At 43.7% G+C, this 15,700-nt stretch overlaps 4 protein-coding genes across 5 annotated transcripts; 2 read left to right on the top strand and 2 right to left on the bottom strand.

Annotated features, from left to right (window-relative positions):
• Nucleotides 1–1,809: 1,809 nt before the first annotated feature.
• aatf (apoptosis antagonizing transcription factor) lies at nt 1,810–5,476 on the bottom strand. Its single transcript, XM_054788875.1, has one exon. The coding sequence runs from the start codon at nt 5,426–5,428 to the stop codon at nt 3,878–3,880; it is 1,551 nt and encodes a 516-aa protein (XP_054644850.1). The 5' UTR covers nt 5,429–5,476; the 3' UTR covers nt 1,810–3,877.
• A 244-nt stretch (nt 5,477–5,720) lies between these two features.
• On the top strand, nt 5,721–7,056 carry magoh (mago homolog, exon junction complex subunit). Its single transcript, XM_054788880.1, has 5 exons — nt 5,721–5,897; nt 6,212–6,270; nt 6,473–6,583; nt 6,696–6,778; nt 6,853–7,056. Exons 1-5 carry the CDS (start codon nt 5,807–5,809, stop codon nt 6,950–6,952), a joined length of 444 nt encoding a protein of 147 aa, XP_054644855.1. The 5' UTR covers nt 5,721–5,806; the 3' UTR covers nt 6,953–7,056.
• Nucleotides 7,057–7,144: 88 nt separating this feature from the next.
• On the bottom strand, nt 7,145–14,603 carry cpt2 (carnitine palmitoyltransferase 2). Its single transcript, XM_054788869.1, has 5 exons — nt 9,888–14,603; nt 9,643–9,723; nt 9,448–9,554; nt 7,931–9,232; nt 7,145–7,789 (listed from the first exon to the last, which is right to left on the bottom strand). The coding sequence occupies exons 1-5, from the start codon at nt 10,070–10,072 to the stop codon at nt 7,461–7,463; spliced, it is 2,004 nt and encodes a 667-aa protein (XP_054644844.1). The 5' UTR covers nt 10,073–14,603; the 3' UTR covers nt 7,145–7,460.
• scp2b (sterol carrier protein 2b) lies at nt 10,956–14,322 on the top strand. Of its 2 annotated transcripts, none has more exons than XM_054788882.1 (5): nt 10,956–11,118; nt 11,688–11,778; nt 11,850–11,979; nt 12,055–12,134; nt 13,458–14,322. In XM_054788882.1, exons 1-5 carry the CDS (start codon nt 11,096–11,098, stop codon nt 13,551–13,553), a joined length of 420 nt encoding a protein of 139 aa, XP_054644857.1. In that variant the 5' UTR covers nt 10,956–11,095; the 3' UTR covers nt 13,554–14,322. The 2 variants fall into 2 exon arrangements, with proteins under 2 accessions (XP_054644857.1, XP_054644856.1); XM_054788881.1 differs by lacking the exon at nt 10,956–11,118 and adding an exon at nt 11,152–11,405.
• Nucleotides 14,604–15,700: the final 1,097 nt, after the last annotated feature.

Genomic DNA, 15,700 nt, shown 5'->3' with positions numbered 1-15,700 from the left:
ATAATAAACGTATTCCTTCAAGTGGTATTGCACAGTGCAACACTTTAATAATACTCAAACAACTTTGGGGAATGGAACTAACAGGACGGGAAGAGGTGTTACAACCTGCGTCATCACCATCAGAGTGAGAGTGGGAGGGGGAGGCTGTGGGTGGTGATGGATCCCTTCGTCACTGCTCTCATACTTCTTGGCAGCGGTCTTGGAAATTGTCTTCGGCATGATGGTGATGTTGACAAGTGGCAGCCTTTTTATAGGCTACGGCACGTCATTGTCGGCCAAACGCTGCCGTGCGGTTTGCATAAGTTAGACTGGCGTTGGGCATAAGTTGTGAACGCCGGCAACATGCTACGCATTCGTTGGTATAAGTTGTCTATAAGTTCTAGAAACGTTCTATATAAGTTACTAATACGTCATGTATACGTCGAACTCGTTATGAATACGCTATGTATACGCCCAAAATTTTAAAAAACGTCCACAGTTCAACGTATGCCATCAAAATCATCACGTCAGTCATGCGCTGGCTAAATCGTCAAGGTGTGACAGGGCCCTGAGGCATAACGGCTTTACATCGGGGGCCGTGGGGGATATGTAAACAAACAACTGCGACTAGACTACTAAATAATTTGCGGTTGCTTGCAAATATAAAAAAATACGTTTTTTTTTTTGTTGTTTACCCAAATTTAAAATGAACCCGCAAATGGAGACAATGTTTATATATTATAACATATTATATTACATATTATTCCTGTGTTCCTTCCTTTGTTAAAATATGTTTATATATCAGAAAAGAGGTTATTTCTATTTCATAACACAAACAAAAAAAATCAGCAAAATGTTAAATGATTTTAAAACTTGTCCAAAGTCACTCTCTTTGATGATTCATATTTTGTACAGACGAGAGCATAGTGAATTGTATGAAAGTAAGGGAAAAAAGTAAAGGATCATGACCATGGATTTTAGTGGAAAAAAGGGATGGGATATGCAGTTAAAATGAAAATCTCTTTCTAGAGGAGTAAAACTATGCATTGCTATAGGGGAGTGCTGAGCCAGGGTGCAGAGTAGAATTTTGTCCCAAAGGCAATGAGAATTGGAAGGGGAAAAAGTACATTTAATAAAGCCAAAAGATAGAGAATAACGTATCAAATCGTTTTTAAGGGACGACGGTTGCGTTACTTGAAGGATTGGGAGAATCTCCCCGCTTTTTAATTTAAAATATAGATGTTCTGCGAGCCTCTTCGTCTGCTTTGTACACTATGTACGCTGTGCCAATGTAGTCTGCTACATACGAGATGTGAGTGGTAAGATGGCGTCTCTGTGGCTTCAGCGGCTTGCACGGGCGCGTGCGACGTATGGTGTATCCAGGTACAGTATATTATACAGATCAGTGGTGTGAACAGGGATTAACCCCACTCTCCCCATTCCACTGTGGACCAAACCATTTCATGTAGCTATGGGGGTTGGTCAGTTAATATGGAAGTTTACCTTTGGTCAATGTCGATATTTAACTGTTACTACCAAATTTTTAATCGACTATATTTTCTTTTAAATCACATCCAGATAGCAATATTAGTTACGTATATACTAAGGCCCCTGTCAGTCATGGGCCCTTGGAATTGTCCGAACTTTTCCCCCCTCTATGGTGTCCCTGGGTTACACACACATCACAGTCGTGACCACAGGAACAGGAGTGTGAAAGAACGTCAGACTGACTATATGCTGGAAAGGTGAGGAAAACGAGCAGCAGGAAACAAAAGCTGAGGCACTTTGAGTTTCAGAATGGAAATCTTCACCATGGCAAAAATTGGTCACCTGGATGCTGCTTTGTCTTTGAGTTTTTCACATTTTAATTTATATTTTGTTGTATAATGTTCCGTTGATGTTGTGTTGGTTCACTGTAAATAGCTGGAAACAATACATTGGACTTTTTGTGGGTCTTTGTTGTTGTATTTTGTCATTTCTCTTTTGTGGCAATCTGTTCCATGTTGAGCATAAAAAAATAAAGCCATATCAATAATATTGAGAAATTACCGAGAAATCTCGATGGACAACTCCTGTACAACTGAGAGCCTACACAGACGCATATCAATAATAAACATTTGATATAATTTTATGTTACAAAACAAAATAATCTGAGGAGCCATTTAGGAGCCAAAGGAACCTGCTCCAAAAAGTCGAAATTCCCACCATAACAGGAACACACCAAGAGTGACTGAGAGACAAGACTGCTGAATTTCAATATATGCACATGGATAAAAAAGTACAAAATGACAGAAGCAAAAGGGAAGCAGCTTCTGGTTGTACTTGAACAGTGAAGGCGACAAAGCAGTGTGCAGAATTTGCAAATTAAATATTTTTGATGGGGACGGACAACAAAAACCTCTCAGAAGCACCCAGGCCACCGTGCAGTTAGAGGAGACTCTGCACGGAGGACAAGCTCTTTCACCTCAACACGCTGACTCTGAGCCAAGCGCCTCAGCTGCAGCATCCACTGATACATCACATCCTTCAAACTGAAAGAAGCACATTTATTCCCAAACAAAAGACTTCAGCTTATTTCTTTTGTGGAGGATTTCAAACTTTTATCCAGGTCTTACACCTCTTGTGTTATGTCCCAAAAATGACTCCACACAGAGTGTTGTGCATTGTAGCACAAAAGAGTTTTAAGAAAAAAAGCTTCATCGGTTTGCACTCTTTTGGAGCCATTTGAAGAAAGCTACCTTGAACAACAGTTTTTACTTTTATTACAGTGGCACCTTGGTTAGCGTGTTTTCGGTTAACGTCAAAAAATTACGTCGCAATTTTGCCTCGGTTTGTATGAATTCTCATGTTAGCGTACAATATGGTGCGCATCTTGCCGTGTTATTAATACACTGACCAACTGTGTTATTGTGTTTTTTTTTTTTATCACAAAACATCCTTCCTTGTTGTATACTATTAGCTATCTTACAAAATGGCAACCGGAAGTCAGCTACATCGCCTGTATACAGTATGATGTCATCAGGGGTTGACTCTCAAAAATGTTCAAACAAAACACGCTTTTAGAGTTTTACAATTAGTTTTAAACGAATAAAACAATCCTGAATGCATATAAATGACAAATGAAAGGCATAAATTAACATTTAAGGTTACTTTATATTCATTTAAGATGTGAGTATTCCCAGACACAATTTCAAGGCAAAACAGGAAGGTGGCTGTGGGTGATCTCGTTGCCAAATAACGTTTTTGGGAACAGCCACTCAGGAACCATATCTTCAGTGCAGCTAAGCATAACCTTAAATGTTCATTTATCCCTTTCATTCATAATATGTATTTAGAATTGTTTTCTGCATGTAAAACTATAAAAACATGTTTGTGTTAACATTTTTGTTTTCTGGAACTGATTAATTGGATTTACATTATTTCTCAAGGGAAAAACTGAAAATCTGTTTTGGTTTGAGTCTGATATTCTGGAACAAAATGACACTAACCAAGCTTCCACTGTATTTCTTCTTATTACGTACTCAAATGACTGTTACAGCTGTCTCCACCAACTGAGGCTAATGTGTAATTAAGTCATGTGTATTAAATTGTCTTCTTTTTTAAGGAGTAAAGTGACACTGAAGGACGTGAGAGGAAACACAAAGTCAAACTAACTTCTTGGTTGATTGTTTTATATTGTTTTTGTGTCTCATTTAGTTTCCTGCTCAAAACAACTCTCAGAGGACTGTAGTTGTTCAATAATAACATTTATCCTCCAAAATACAACTAATCATTTAATCATTGCGTACGTGTCAGACAAGCATGTTGTGTTTGCGTGTTACAACTCATACACACGCACACACACGACAGGAGCTGACGTGTTCTTTCTACTCATAAGGACAAGCTGACCACGCCTCCTTCACTCTCGGGCCATGCCACTGCCCCCAAAGAGGCCTCTGTAGAGTTCGCTGCGGGCCTCGTCGTTCATGGTGCTGTGGTCCATGGGTGCCATGAAGTTGAGCAGCTTGGCATGCACGTGGAAGCGCACTTTGCGACCTTTGCTGGCCTTGGTGTCCACCTTCTTCTTCATCTTACTGCGCAGCTTCTGGATCTGCAGCCACTGGCGGCCCGCCGCCACCTGGTCATTGGGGTCCACGGCGCCCGTCTTGCGTTCGATGAGCTCTCTGAGCAGCTGGTGGTAGAAGTCGTCGTCGTCAAAGATGTCCTCGTTCACGTCCTTCAGATGAAGGTTCACCTTCAGGGAAGCTGCCTCCTCCACGTCTGCAGTGACGGCGTCTGAGGCCTCTCTCTTGCCAAGAACATGGTACTCGGAGCGTCGTGTCTGAGTGCGCCGCACCAGCCGTTCGTTGTCCATCAGAACCTGCTCCACTTGGGTGACGATGTTCCGCTCGAATGCCGTAAAGCCGCCGCTCTTGCCCGTGCTCAGTCGGGTTTTGTCGTGCCACTTCTGCAGCGTGGCGTTGCGATACGGCTGGAAGGCGGCAAAACGCTTGGCCGCCAACTGTGGGTAGTCAGCCATGTCTAGTTTGTGTTTGGCGGGTTTGCGTTCTTCATCACCAACCTCATCATCACAGTCATCCCCCTGCAGGACGGTTCTGGTGTCAGAGTTCTGCTCGAGCAGCTGGTCATGAAGCTCCAACAGAGACCTCTGAAGAGCCTTCAGGGCCTTGTGTGTGTTCTTCACAGCCCCCGCCAGCTCTGCCCCGCCCCTTCTTCTGAATTCAGGGAACGTTTCAGGCTGAGGTAGCTGGTTTGCACTCACCAAAACCTTCTGGATCTTGATGCGGCCCTCGAGCAGCTGGTCCCAGAGTGCCAGCTGGTTCCTCACTGCCTTCCCTTTCTCCACCTCCTCAGACACCTTCTCTTTGGAGAAAGTGGAGATGGCCACCTCATCTTCATTGTCATCTTCCTCCTCATCATCATTCTCATCCTCTTCATCCAACTCCTCCCCACTGTCATCCTCTTCGCTCACTCCCAAGTCATCCATGCCCTCCGTCAGTTTGTGGAAGTCAACTCCTTGAGGAAGTGTGACATCAGGACCATCACTACTTTCCTCATGTTCTTCCTCCTCTTCATCTTCCTCTAACTCTTCAATACTGCTCTTCTTCTCGTCTTCATCAAAATCCTCCTCGTTATAATCATCATCATCATCATCATCATCATCATCATCGTCGTCGTCGTCGTAGTCCTGCTCTTCCTCCATGTCCATGAGCATCTGTTTGCGGGAGACGGCCTTCCCTGAATACTTGCCGTCAGTCTCGGCGAGCATGATCGTGTTCCGCCTCCGCAAGGCGCTGAGGCCGACCGCCGCCTCTTCGAGGAGGTCGTCCTCAATGAAAGTATCACTGACTTTGGCTTTGGTCGTCTCGTCATCGTCGTCCTCTGGATCGGCGAACTTTGGAAGCGGGTTAAGGAGATGCTGGAGCTCCTCAGAGAAGGAATTCGCCATTGGGAAACTTCTAAACAGTCAACGCGTGCTGTCCTTGTGGCGCTCTGGTGATGACGTCGTTAAGATGCGACGCTTAAGGTGCAGAGGAACATATTTGTATTTTGTGTTCAGAAAAGGCATTGTCTTTAAATGTCTCAACTTTTTAAAAATTGTATCTATAATTATTAAGTTTGTTTAACAAATACATGTTTTCATCAAGTGATCCCCAGTTAAACGTGTTTCATGCTAAATTACGGCTCTGTAGTACCTGCCAGGCAAATTTCAGGGCCGCAGAATTAAGTCTTACTTGCGTGAATTTGTAAACTCCGCCTAGTGGCAGTCGCTAGCTTGGTTGTGTCGGCGGGCTTTAGCGGTAAAGGAACATTTAAAAAACTGAAAATGTCAAGTAGTGACTTCTATTTGAGATATTATGTTGGACACAAAGGAAAGTTTGGACACGAGTTCCTGGAGTTTGAGTTCAGACCTGATGGTACGTCTTATGTTTTTGCGCTTTGAGTGGAAGCTAATATCACTAGCCGGCTAAGGCTAGGCTAGGCCTCAGACATTCGAAACATGCTGCGAACGTTCAAATCTCTTTCTTTTCATTGTTCGCATCTGGTAAGGTTTTTTAAGTTAAAATCAACTGAAATCTAAACTGTAAATAATGTAAATGTGACAGTTGTTACGTTTCCAATGAAATCTCAGTAGAAACGCCATGTGGCCTACAGGGTACTTAAAGTGGACGTCCTGCCATTCATTTATTCATTCATTCCTCATAGTTCATGCAATGATTTCTTCTTGCAGGTAAACTCAGATATGCAAACAACAGCAACTACAAGAATGACGTCATGATCAGAAAGGAGGTAACTGTATTATATAAATATATAGAATTCATACAAATAGAGTTAGTTGTTTCAACTAGAGGTGGTTAAAGTAAAATTCAAAGTCCTAATAACGTCATCATATCAGTGATTTGGATGTATGATGTAAATGTAGAGCTCCTGTAAAAGCTGAACTTGTGAAATGCAAGTTCATTGTTTGATTTGTTGTTGTTGACCGTGGCAGGCATATGTGCACAAGAGTGTGATGGAAGAGCTGAAGAGAATCATTGACGACAGCGAGATCACAAAAGAAGACGACGCACTGTGGCCGCCTCCAGACCGAGTGGGCAGACAGGTTTGTTTTTGACGACTGCTTCCTTATATAGCATTATTAGTGTGAGCCTGCATGTGTATGCTGTGAGGCCAACATAAAAAACTGTCGGTGAAACTGATGTTTGGCTTTTAAGGAGCTGGAGATTGTCATCGGGGATGAGCACATTTCCTTTACAACTTCCAAAATTGGTTCTTTGATTGACGTCAATCAGTCCAAGTGAGTAGTTTGTCCAAAGCTGAAAATGTACGAGTATCTTGCCTTGAAACTAAATGTAAACATTTTTTTTCCAGGGATCCTGAGGGTCTGCGTGTGTTTTATTACCTGGTGCAGGACCTCAAATGTCTCGTCTTCAGTCTCATCGGTCTACACTTCAAGATCAAGCCAATCTAAACTTTTAAGTGCTTTAGCTGATGTTTTTGTTGTACCACCGCATTTGTACATTTGCTCGCTTGTTGATTTTTGGTTTACATTTTAATTAAAGTTTGGGAATACAATGTGATCTGTGTTCTTGAACAGGAAACAGTGTAATGATCTTATACACTTGATATCTTATTTTGAAATCATTCACACATCTCACTCACATGTACTTAACTCTATTGCTTTTAATGGTCATTTATACAAACCGATGCGTATGTTTTGACACACATTCAAGGACACGATTCTGGCTGGAGGAGAAGAGAAATGTCTCTGATAAGGCAATGCAGGCTATGAACCACTGAATCATGTGACCAAGACCTCACGCATGTAAACATGAACCAGTGTAATTTTCACTATTTTTCACTCATGCACACCTGATGAAACTGAGTCGATGTTCAGTTTTTGGTCTCACATGTCGTAAGTCTAAAATTTTACCGCATTTTGACCGAGAGCATCAGAAGTTCTTCATGACGAGTGAACCTCAGCTAAGCGACTTTCCCTCCACGACACAGAAAATGTCCTCCAGAGATTTGTGCACACACTCAAGAAACTGGTGCACGTCACGAGCTGGGTAGCTGCTAACGTTGCAGCCTATCCAATCCTCGTGAACACCGTACCCCACGCCAAAACCATCAGGTACCACTGGTGCAAAGCCTCCAAGGCTGACGGCGGGACTGGTGAGGGTACTGGTGGATAGGATGTTGTGGTTGATGGCGGCGTATGCGGGGTCAGTGTACAGGCCATGCAGAGGCTGACCTTTGGACCCGGCCAGGTAACGCAGGGCGAACAGGTGGCGGTCAAAACCCTGACCTGGACACAGAAACAGGAAGTTAGGATTCGGACCCTTGCTGGCCTAAACATTGACCTGTGAGCTTCTGCTTTCAAAAGTAGCATCCTTCTAATATAATAGAAGTACAGTCAAAATGGAGGAAGGAGGTAGCACATACATACCCATGGCAGCCTCCTTGGTGAGCTGCCCGTGATATTTAGAGCACTGGTGGAGCATGGCTTGCAGCTCCGCCACGCTGTGCTTCCCTGCCTCACATACAAAGGCGTGCGAGCATAGTTTGGTAAAGGCGGTGGCAGGACGGATGGTCTCCGTGCGTCCGTGTTTGAAGGCGGCTGTGCTGCAAGACTCGTAGGTGGCGACCGTCTGGCCGTACTGCCTCAGGAAGCCCATTTGAAAGGCCAGCTGGGCGACGGCATCCGGACTCAGCTTGCTCTTCTTCAGCTGCTCCTTGCCGCCGTGTTTGAACTGCATGGCGTCAATGGTGAGCTTGGACACGGCCGAGTCAAAGGTGGCTTTGGCCTTCTTGATGCCATTTTTCAGCTCGCCGTCCAGCTTGAAGTGCAGACGGCGCACAGCAGACACAGAATCGGCGGCGGGGGTGGAGCCCGGATGCACGAGCGGCTTCTCTGTGGTGTCTTTGAAGATTTCATTCTGGAAGCGGAGCACGGCCACGCCATCGCCCCACGAGTGTTCAAAGTTGATGGCAGTTTGTCCGTCCTGGGCTATGATGATGCTGAAGGACTTGTCATACCAGCGGTTGCAGCCGTCGCCATGCAGCATGTTGTGCGAAACGTGCACAGGATCGCTGAGGCTCACGTCATCCAGGCACAGACAGAAAATAGCGCTGTCGACAGTCCGTAAATCCTCTGCGTTCCCGGCAGCTATCAGCTTGTCTCGAAGGCCTGCCCACACATCCCTATTCTCACTGGTCAGGACTCCGAGAGGGAAGGCTGGCGCCGGCGTTGTGTCAGACAAAATGTACTTCAAGTGGGACTGGATCTCCATGGGTGCCACCAAATTGCCGTTGCCATCCACGATATCAAACACGTACATGTTGCCTTTCCTCATCACAAGCAGGTGTCGCCCTTTCTCATCGGTGAAGAGCTCGTCACGTCCTTGCTTGGGAATGCGGCTGGAGTTGAAGAGGCGGAAGTACTGTGACATGTCCAGCGGGTAGGCCTTGACCATGAAGGCACCGTACCAGGACAGGGAGGAGGGCACCCAGCGGATCAGCTTCTTGAAGGCATCCGTGTCACTCTTTGCCGGGTTGAGGTGGAAAACCTCCGGCTCTAGCAGTCCAGCTCGAAGTGTTTTCATGAAGCGCACAGCCGAGCACACCATGTTGCTTGCTCGCACCAGCTGGTTGTTGTACTCACTTTTGGGGTCGGGGTTGAACGACATGAAGGGGTTAAAGTTCAGCACCACTGGCTCACGTGCCGACAGGTACATGTCGAACCACGGACCTGCACGAAGACATGACGCTCATCAATAAGCTTTGACTGAAAATCTCATTTTCTATAATGCTGCTAAAAGAGATGATAAAGTCTTCTTAAATGTAGCTTGTAAATAATTTAACTACTTATTTACATAGGTTGAACAACGTAATAATAATAATAATAATAATAATAATAATAATAATAATAATCAACTGCCATAAAAGCAGCAAATGTCAATGCACCAGAAATGTAGCTGGTATGATTGTTGTTTTTATCCTGAGCCACCAAATCCTCTTGTAGGCTTTTGCCCTCCCCAGTTAGAAAGTCTTGAGCCAGTTTCTCTGTGGTTCTGAAGAAGGACAACAACAAAAAAAACTTGATTTCAACAAACACAAAGAAAGCTATGGCAGGAAAGTTTTTTTTTTTTAATTACTTACCGGAAGTGATCATCGTCTAAAAGAGGCTTTTGAGCGGCTAAATACTTCCTGATGGTTTCCTCCAGCTTTGGGATACGTAATCTGGACAAATTGAATATTAATAGTCAAACTACATAAATTAGGTCGTATTGCTGCCGTATAAATCAAACACCGCCCCTAGCGGTCACTTGGGTGGACATCAATGGCGCACTTTGACCTGCATTCATCTGAGAGTTTATCGGTCACCTTGTTTAAACTTTTCTTACCTGGGCAAACTCTTCTGATAATGCATGCTTGGCACAACGCTTCTGTGCAGGTATTCTGATGACGAAGATTCATTTTTGCCGCTGTAGTTTCGCTTTGTAAATCCCAATGAAGTCACTCTGGAACGAACAAACCCAGCGGGTTTCCTCAAAGACGCCAAACTTTGCATTGACAGTAGCTTGGCCATGACTGGTGAAGTAAACAAACTGAAGCTTTGATGAAGAAGCTCACAGGCCAAACGACAAGTCGGAAGACAGCTGAAGCTAAGGAGCAGCTAGCTAACGTTAGCAACCGCCTGCTGCTTCGTTAGCTTACTCGCTAAGAACCAGCTTCCTTTGTTCGCTTTTTTAATCTTCTGACGAAACGTCGCCCCGCACAGAAAATCTTACCGTTGAGCATTTAAGGTCATATAATTTTAAAACACGTTCACTTAAAAACGAATTTAAACCAGGAAGTAAAATGAACAGGTGTGTCACGTGACCTTTGTACGCCTACGTCATGTGTGGACTACCAAACCCAGTACAGTGGAGTCCACTGTGGATGGGGTCAGAGTTGTCCCCAAAACAACCCAAGAGTATCCTCATCCGCACTTTTTTTAAATGATGGAATTAATATTCGTGAAATAGAAATTTTATGGACGTTTACATGAGCAGTCATTATTTTATTTAGTTTGCACAATACACCTTTACATTTGACCACAAGTTAAACGAGAAAAAAACTTAAATTTCATAATGACTGACATTTCTTGAAAAACATCAGTATGATTTAAAGTGCATATAGTAAGAATTTCCAATCACAGAAAAATACAAGTATTATGAGGCTACTGCAGTTTTGCCTTTTGGCCAGCAGAGAGCAGTGTATTTTGCTGACATTACTGACGGAATGTTTTTTGTGTGTGTATGCGTGCTTTACTTCGAGCGAGGGACAATCATTCCAACAAAGTGTAAATATGCTGCCTTTACTCCATCGTAGGGCACTACAACATCATTGTATTATATTATAGACAGTGTGAGCGTGGTACAACAATGTAACAGTAGAACTTGACGTTTGAAGTTGCGAGTTTTATGCTGAGAGATCACTCTGGTATCGACTCATCGAGTCTGAAGTTGAGCAGGAGTCGGGAGGAGGCACTAGAGCAAAGTTCAGAGACACCTTGCAGCGCTTAAGAACCTTCACGTGCATTTTTTTGTACCTCGAGCGCAGCTATAACATGCCCGAAATACACACACCAAGGTACGGACACTAATGTTCCTGAAAGTGTCGATAAACTGCTCTCATTAGGGAGGTCGCATATTAACGAGGTAAAGTTAACATTAGCTAATGATAACAGTTGTCGCAGACACTCTTTGAGAGATAACTCTGACATTGACACATCGAGTCTGAAGTTCAGGAGGGGGACCCGGAAGTGCAGTTAGCAAAGAACAGCAAAGTTCAGCGACACCTTGCAGCTTTTTACAACCTAGAAGAGCTTTTTTGTTCCCATAGAGCGGCAATAAAATGCCCGAAACACACACACCAAGGTACGAACACGAATGTTGCTGGACGCGTCGATAACTGCTCACATTTGTGAGGCTAATTAGCATTAGCTAATGTTATCAGTTGTCATCGTCTTGTTCAAATTGTGTCACGTTTCCTCATCGTGTGTGTGTTCAGTGATGGTATGTACAAACATTCCAAGAGTTTAAACCTTCCACTATGTTGGCGATTAGTGACGATAAAAATGCCCTTAATTTCAAATGCAAATGTGAGCAGGTATGGATGACAGCCTGTATCATTGATACTATGCTAATTGTACTATGAAGGATTCAGGCCGTGTGGAGCAGCGCCACTGATGGACTGGAAGGGTTCAAGGCTCACGCTGTGTTCCAGGAGATCAACAAGATGCTCCAGGAGGTGATCACATGACTTGTTGCTAATGCTAAAATGTTCTCATGTGTCTCTCAATACTTGTGCTCTTTCGACAGGAAGGAGAGAAGTTTGTCAAGAAGATCGGGGGCGTGTTTGCCTTTAAAGTGAAGGACGGTCCAAACGGACAGGAGGCCACGTGGTTTGTGGATGTGAAGAACGGCAGTGGCTGTGTGCACAATGACACAGGTGAGGGCCCTCGCTCGTTGGGTCATTTGTCTGACTTCACCAATCATTAACACAATGTCGACTTGTGTCCATCAGCTAAGAAAGCAGATTGCACCATCGCCATGTCTGACTCAGACTTGCTGGCCTTGTTGACGGGAAAGATGAACCCTCAGACGGTGAGCATTCATAGAGACAACTTTCACAAATATTAGTCTAGTGTAAGAAAGAAACCAACACACATGCTAACATCAGCAGCCTGCGGAGCCTAACTCCATTCACACGGTCATTGTACTTAAAACTTTTTTTTTCTAAAAGAAAATGTCACCAAAGTTGTCTTCCTGTTCATGTCCTCTTGTGATTCCGATCATAGCAGCTCACTGAGACAGCAAACTAGGGATGTGTTTCAATTTGTGCCCTTCCACACTTACGCTTAGCATTTCGAGTGTATGAGTGCGTCAAATAGAATTAGGGCAAATGCAGTACACTGTCAGCACCCGGATGTTGCACTCAACACTCCCCAAATGGTGAGCATGCAACGATGGACCCTAATGACCCTGTCATCACCAATGTTCCCCCAATGTTTACTTTCACTATCCAAACAGTAAACACTGTGAAACAGCTCATGTAATGTGTGCAACAGTTGACAGCTGGCGGCAGCGCGCTGATACAAATGGAGAGAAAACGCTGAGGGATTTTGACGACTTTGGCGTGGAAAACGGTTTTGTGATACAAATGTATTACTCTTTTGAACACATATTGTCTTGAGAAGCAAAACTCTGTAGTGACCCCACCAACTAGCCGGAAATACTTTTCTTAAACACCAAAAACGACCAGAACTCGGCTCACCGGACGAATTGGGAGGGAAACATCACTGTAATTGCACTACACTGCTAATGGGGATGTCATACAACTTCATGTCCAACAATCCAAACTATAAGTATGATGACTGGTCTAAAAATCTAGTAAACGTAAAAAGTAGCTCATTTAAAATGTACTTTTTTCACAGGAGGAGGGGTTCTCTTCTATGTAGTGCAAAAATGACAAGGTGATATAACTCTCATACTAGTTGTTGTAACTCCCAGCCGCCACAAATATATTGCAGTCCTGTAGGAAACACTCCATCCACTCTGTGATGTTCATGTTCTGTATCTGTTTAGGTCAGACAATACTCTGTCAAGATGAATTACGTCTCCTGAAAAAACTATCTGTAATCACTTAGTCATGCCTGCCCCTATTTGACCCAAGTTATTTTAAGTACGAGCAGAACAAGTCGATGGTGACGCAAAGGAAGGAGAAATAAAAGTCTTAGTGTGAAATGTCGAAATGGTTTGATTGACAGGCGTCCAGCTTCAACACACTTCCCATAAGCTCTTGTCCCACTTTCCGACCATAGTTAATCTCTCACGGTAACTCTGCAAGCCAGTAGCGTGTGCATGACGGCCCGGGCCAGCTCTGCCCAGCTTGGCCCAAACTGACATCTTCTCTCTCCTGACGGGCAGGCCTTCTTCCAGGGCAAGCTGAAGATCACAGGCAACATGGGCCTGGCCATGAAGCTCCAGAATCTTCAGCTGCAGCCAGCCAAGGCCAAGCTGTAGAGCAAAGCTGCCCCTGGAAAGACTCAAAGATGGACTCTGTGGAAAAGTAGAAACACATGTTTTCTATTAGTCTCTGACACTAACTTCAGTCTAATTTAGACATTTCATCGACATGATGTCTTGTCAGCCACTATGAAATGCTGTTCATTAAACTTTTGTGACTTTTAACAATCACTGATGATAATGGTAATAATGATGTAAAGGTTGTGCTAGTAGTTTGTTGACCATGTTAGCTCCTGACAGAAGCTTCCAGACTGCCACGCTGTACTTGTGCTTGTGGCGTCCAGCAGCAAATGTGTTTACTGGCGCTGACCCACTTTCTACTGCAGCTTTCAGTCGGCTCCACCTTTTCTGTGCTCACTCTGGGATTACTGTTATTGTAGCCCGCAGGGATGCTTCGGATTTATGTCATCTCCCGCACACATCTGTGTGTGTTGAACACAGGCCGCAGTTGAATTTGGAGCATGTTGACGTTTGCTGTGTTTATAACACCACTTGGACCACAATGCTATTACTTTCTTCAAAGTATGACTTTCTTCTTTATGAAAGTGTCATTCCCCAGTTTCTCCACTAGGTAGCGCCACTGCACTAATCCTGCCACTGTCCGCTAATGTGTTTTTACAGTAATTATTAGGTGTTATTCTTTGTACGAAGATTTCTTAAAGACTAACTTACCAGCTGGTCATCCCTCCCGTCTTTATCTGTTGATACGTGCCTCTAGTTACCGTGACGACCAGCTGCAGATTTCAATAAATGTTTTTAAGATCGACTTTCGACTTTTTTTTTTTTGAAGATAAATGAAAGGTTAACAAAAATAAGCCATTTCCACAAACATCACAACATGAGTGTACATTTGATTAAAAAAACACATTAGCAGATGTGAGAGTCACTATGGACCAGGATGTGACCATCGCAGCTGACCTTAGACTTTTGGTGCATTAAAGATGTGAAAACCAATCCAATGTAGGTTGATATAAATTTTATTTTTAGAATATGCCAAGGGCCAATTAAAAGTGACCTATGGTCCTAAAACGGTCCCAGTGGCGCACTTTGGACACCCCTGACATACTGTATAAATTAAATACACATTGTATATATTAAATAGGGTGTCACAGGACAGTTACGAGATGAGACCTTTACACGAGATTGGGCCTAAGACACAGGATTTGTACTTGTAAGAAAGGTACAATGAAAAAATAAATATATATATTGCAATCTAACAACATGCATATTTTTGGAATGTGGGAGGAAACCCACACACGCACGGGGAGAACATGCAAACTCCAAACGGAGATACTGACCCAGATCTCGCTGATCTCCTGTGTGGCCAACATGCAAACCTCTAGGCCACCGTGCAGCCTAGGTTAATTGGCAACTCTAAATTGTCCATAGGTATGAATGTGAGTGTGAATGGTTGTTTGTATGTGTCCTGCAATTGGCTGGCAACCAGTCCAGGGTGTACCCCGCCCCTCACCCAAAGTCAGCTGGGATAGGCTCCAGCATACCCCCACCACCCTAATGAGTACAAGCGGCATAGAAAATGGATGGATATTGCAATCTACTAATATAATTTCTACTACGTTACACTCTTCTGCACTCTGTTTGTATGCTACCGGCCATGAAAAAGAGACTATATGACTGACAAAAGGGCTCACTCACTCTTGTTCTATGGAACAAACGTGCCAAGGTGCTGAAACCAATGCACAGAGTGAACTCTCTTCCAGCCTGCTTCAAGGTGGGAGCCGAGGAAAAGAGACACACATGGACATGGCCATGTATTGAGGTCAGCTAAATTTTGTAGTTCATTTTAATTTATTGTGTGATTAATTAAATTATAAATTTATCGTCCCAGGCCTAGTGGCAACAAGCCAGCTTTTTTCTGGACGAGAAATCTTGTCACGTTTTAATCCCACGAGATCTTGTGACACCCCTATTAAATAGACACTATAATGTACAGAACATTTGCTCTCTGGCACCAACGCCTTTTGGCCACGTCATTAGGTACACTTTCTAATGATTAAAAAATCTGCCTTTCCAAAGATAATGCTGACTTGTACGTAGGTCTTAATGTAGGCTAACAACTAGTATATTATTGTGCTTGAATAACACGGAGCAGTGTTTCTAATAAGAGCAAAGCTAAACAGTTG

This window comes from Dunckerocampus dactyliophorus, chromosome 10, assembly GCF_027744805.1.
Source record: "Dunckerocampus dactyliophorus isolate RoL2022-P2 chromosome 10, RoL_Ddac_1.1, whole genome shotgun sequence".
NCBI classification, from domain to species: Eukaryota; Metazoa; Chordata; class Actinopteri; order Syngnathiformes; family Syngnathidae; genus Dunckerocampus; species Dunckerocampus dactyliophorus.
This window is presented reverse-complemented; position numbering and strand designations above follow the sequence as displayed.

What these genes read in the sequence shown, in the direction of transcription:
- aatf (XM_054788875.1), bottom strand. Translation starts at nt 5,428, where the DNA reads ATGGCGAATTCCTTCTCTGAGGAGCTCCAGCATCTCCTTAACCCGCTT.
- magoh (XM_054788880.1), top strand. Translation starts at nt 5,807, where the DNA reads ATGTCAAGTAGTGACTTCTATTTGAGATATTATGTTGGACACAAAGGA. An exon ending in ACGTCATGATCAGAAAGGAG is followed by an intron (nt 6,271 to 6,472) that starts GTAACTGTATTA and finishes TGACCGTGGCAG; the next exon opens with GCATATGTGCACAAGAGTGT. An exon ending in ATTGACGTCAATCAGTCCAA is followed by an intron (nt 6,779 to 6,852) that starts GTGAGTAGTTTG and finishes TTTTTTTTCCAG; the next exon opens with GGATCCTGAGGGTCTGCGTG.
- cpt2 (XM_054788869.1), bottom strand. Translation starts at nt 10,072, where the DNA reads ATGGCCAAGCTACTGTCAATGCAAAGTTTGGCGTCTTTGAGGAAACCC. An exon ending in TATCAGAAGAGTTTGCCCAG is followed by an intron (nt 9,724 to 9,887) that starts GTAAGAAAAGTT and finishes CAATTTGTCCAG; the next exon opens with ATTACGTATCCCAAAGCTGG. An exon ending in TTAGACGATGATCACTTCCG is followed by an intron (nt 9,555 to 9,642) that starts GTAAGTAATTAA and finishes GTCCTTCTTCAG; the next exon opens with AACCACAGAGAAACTGGCTC.
- scp2b (XM_054788882.1), top strand. Translation starts at nt 11,096, where the DNA reads ATGCCCGAAATACACACACCAAG. An exon ending in CTGTGTGCACAATGACACAG is followed by an intron (nt 11,980 to 12,054) that starts GTGAGGGCCCTC and finishes TGTGTCCATCAG; the next exon opens with CTAAGAAAGCAGATTGCACC. An exon ending in GAAAGATGAACCCTCAGACG is followed by an intron (nt 12,135 to 13,457) that starts GTGAGCATTCAT and finishes CCTGACGGGCAG; the next exon opens with GCCTTCTTCCAGGGCAAGCT.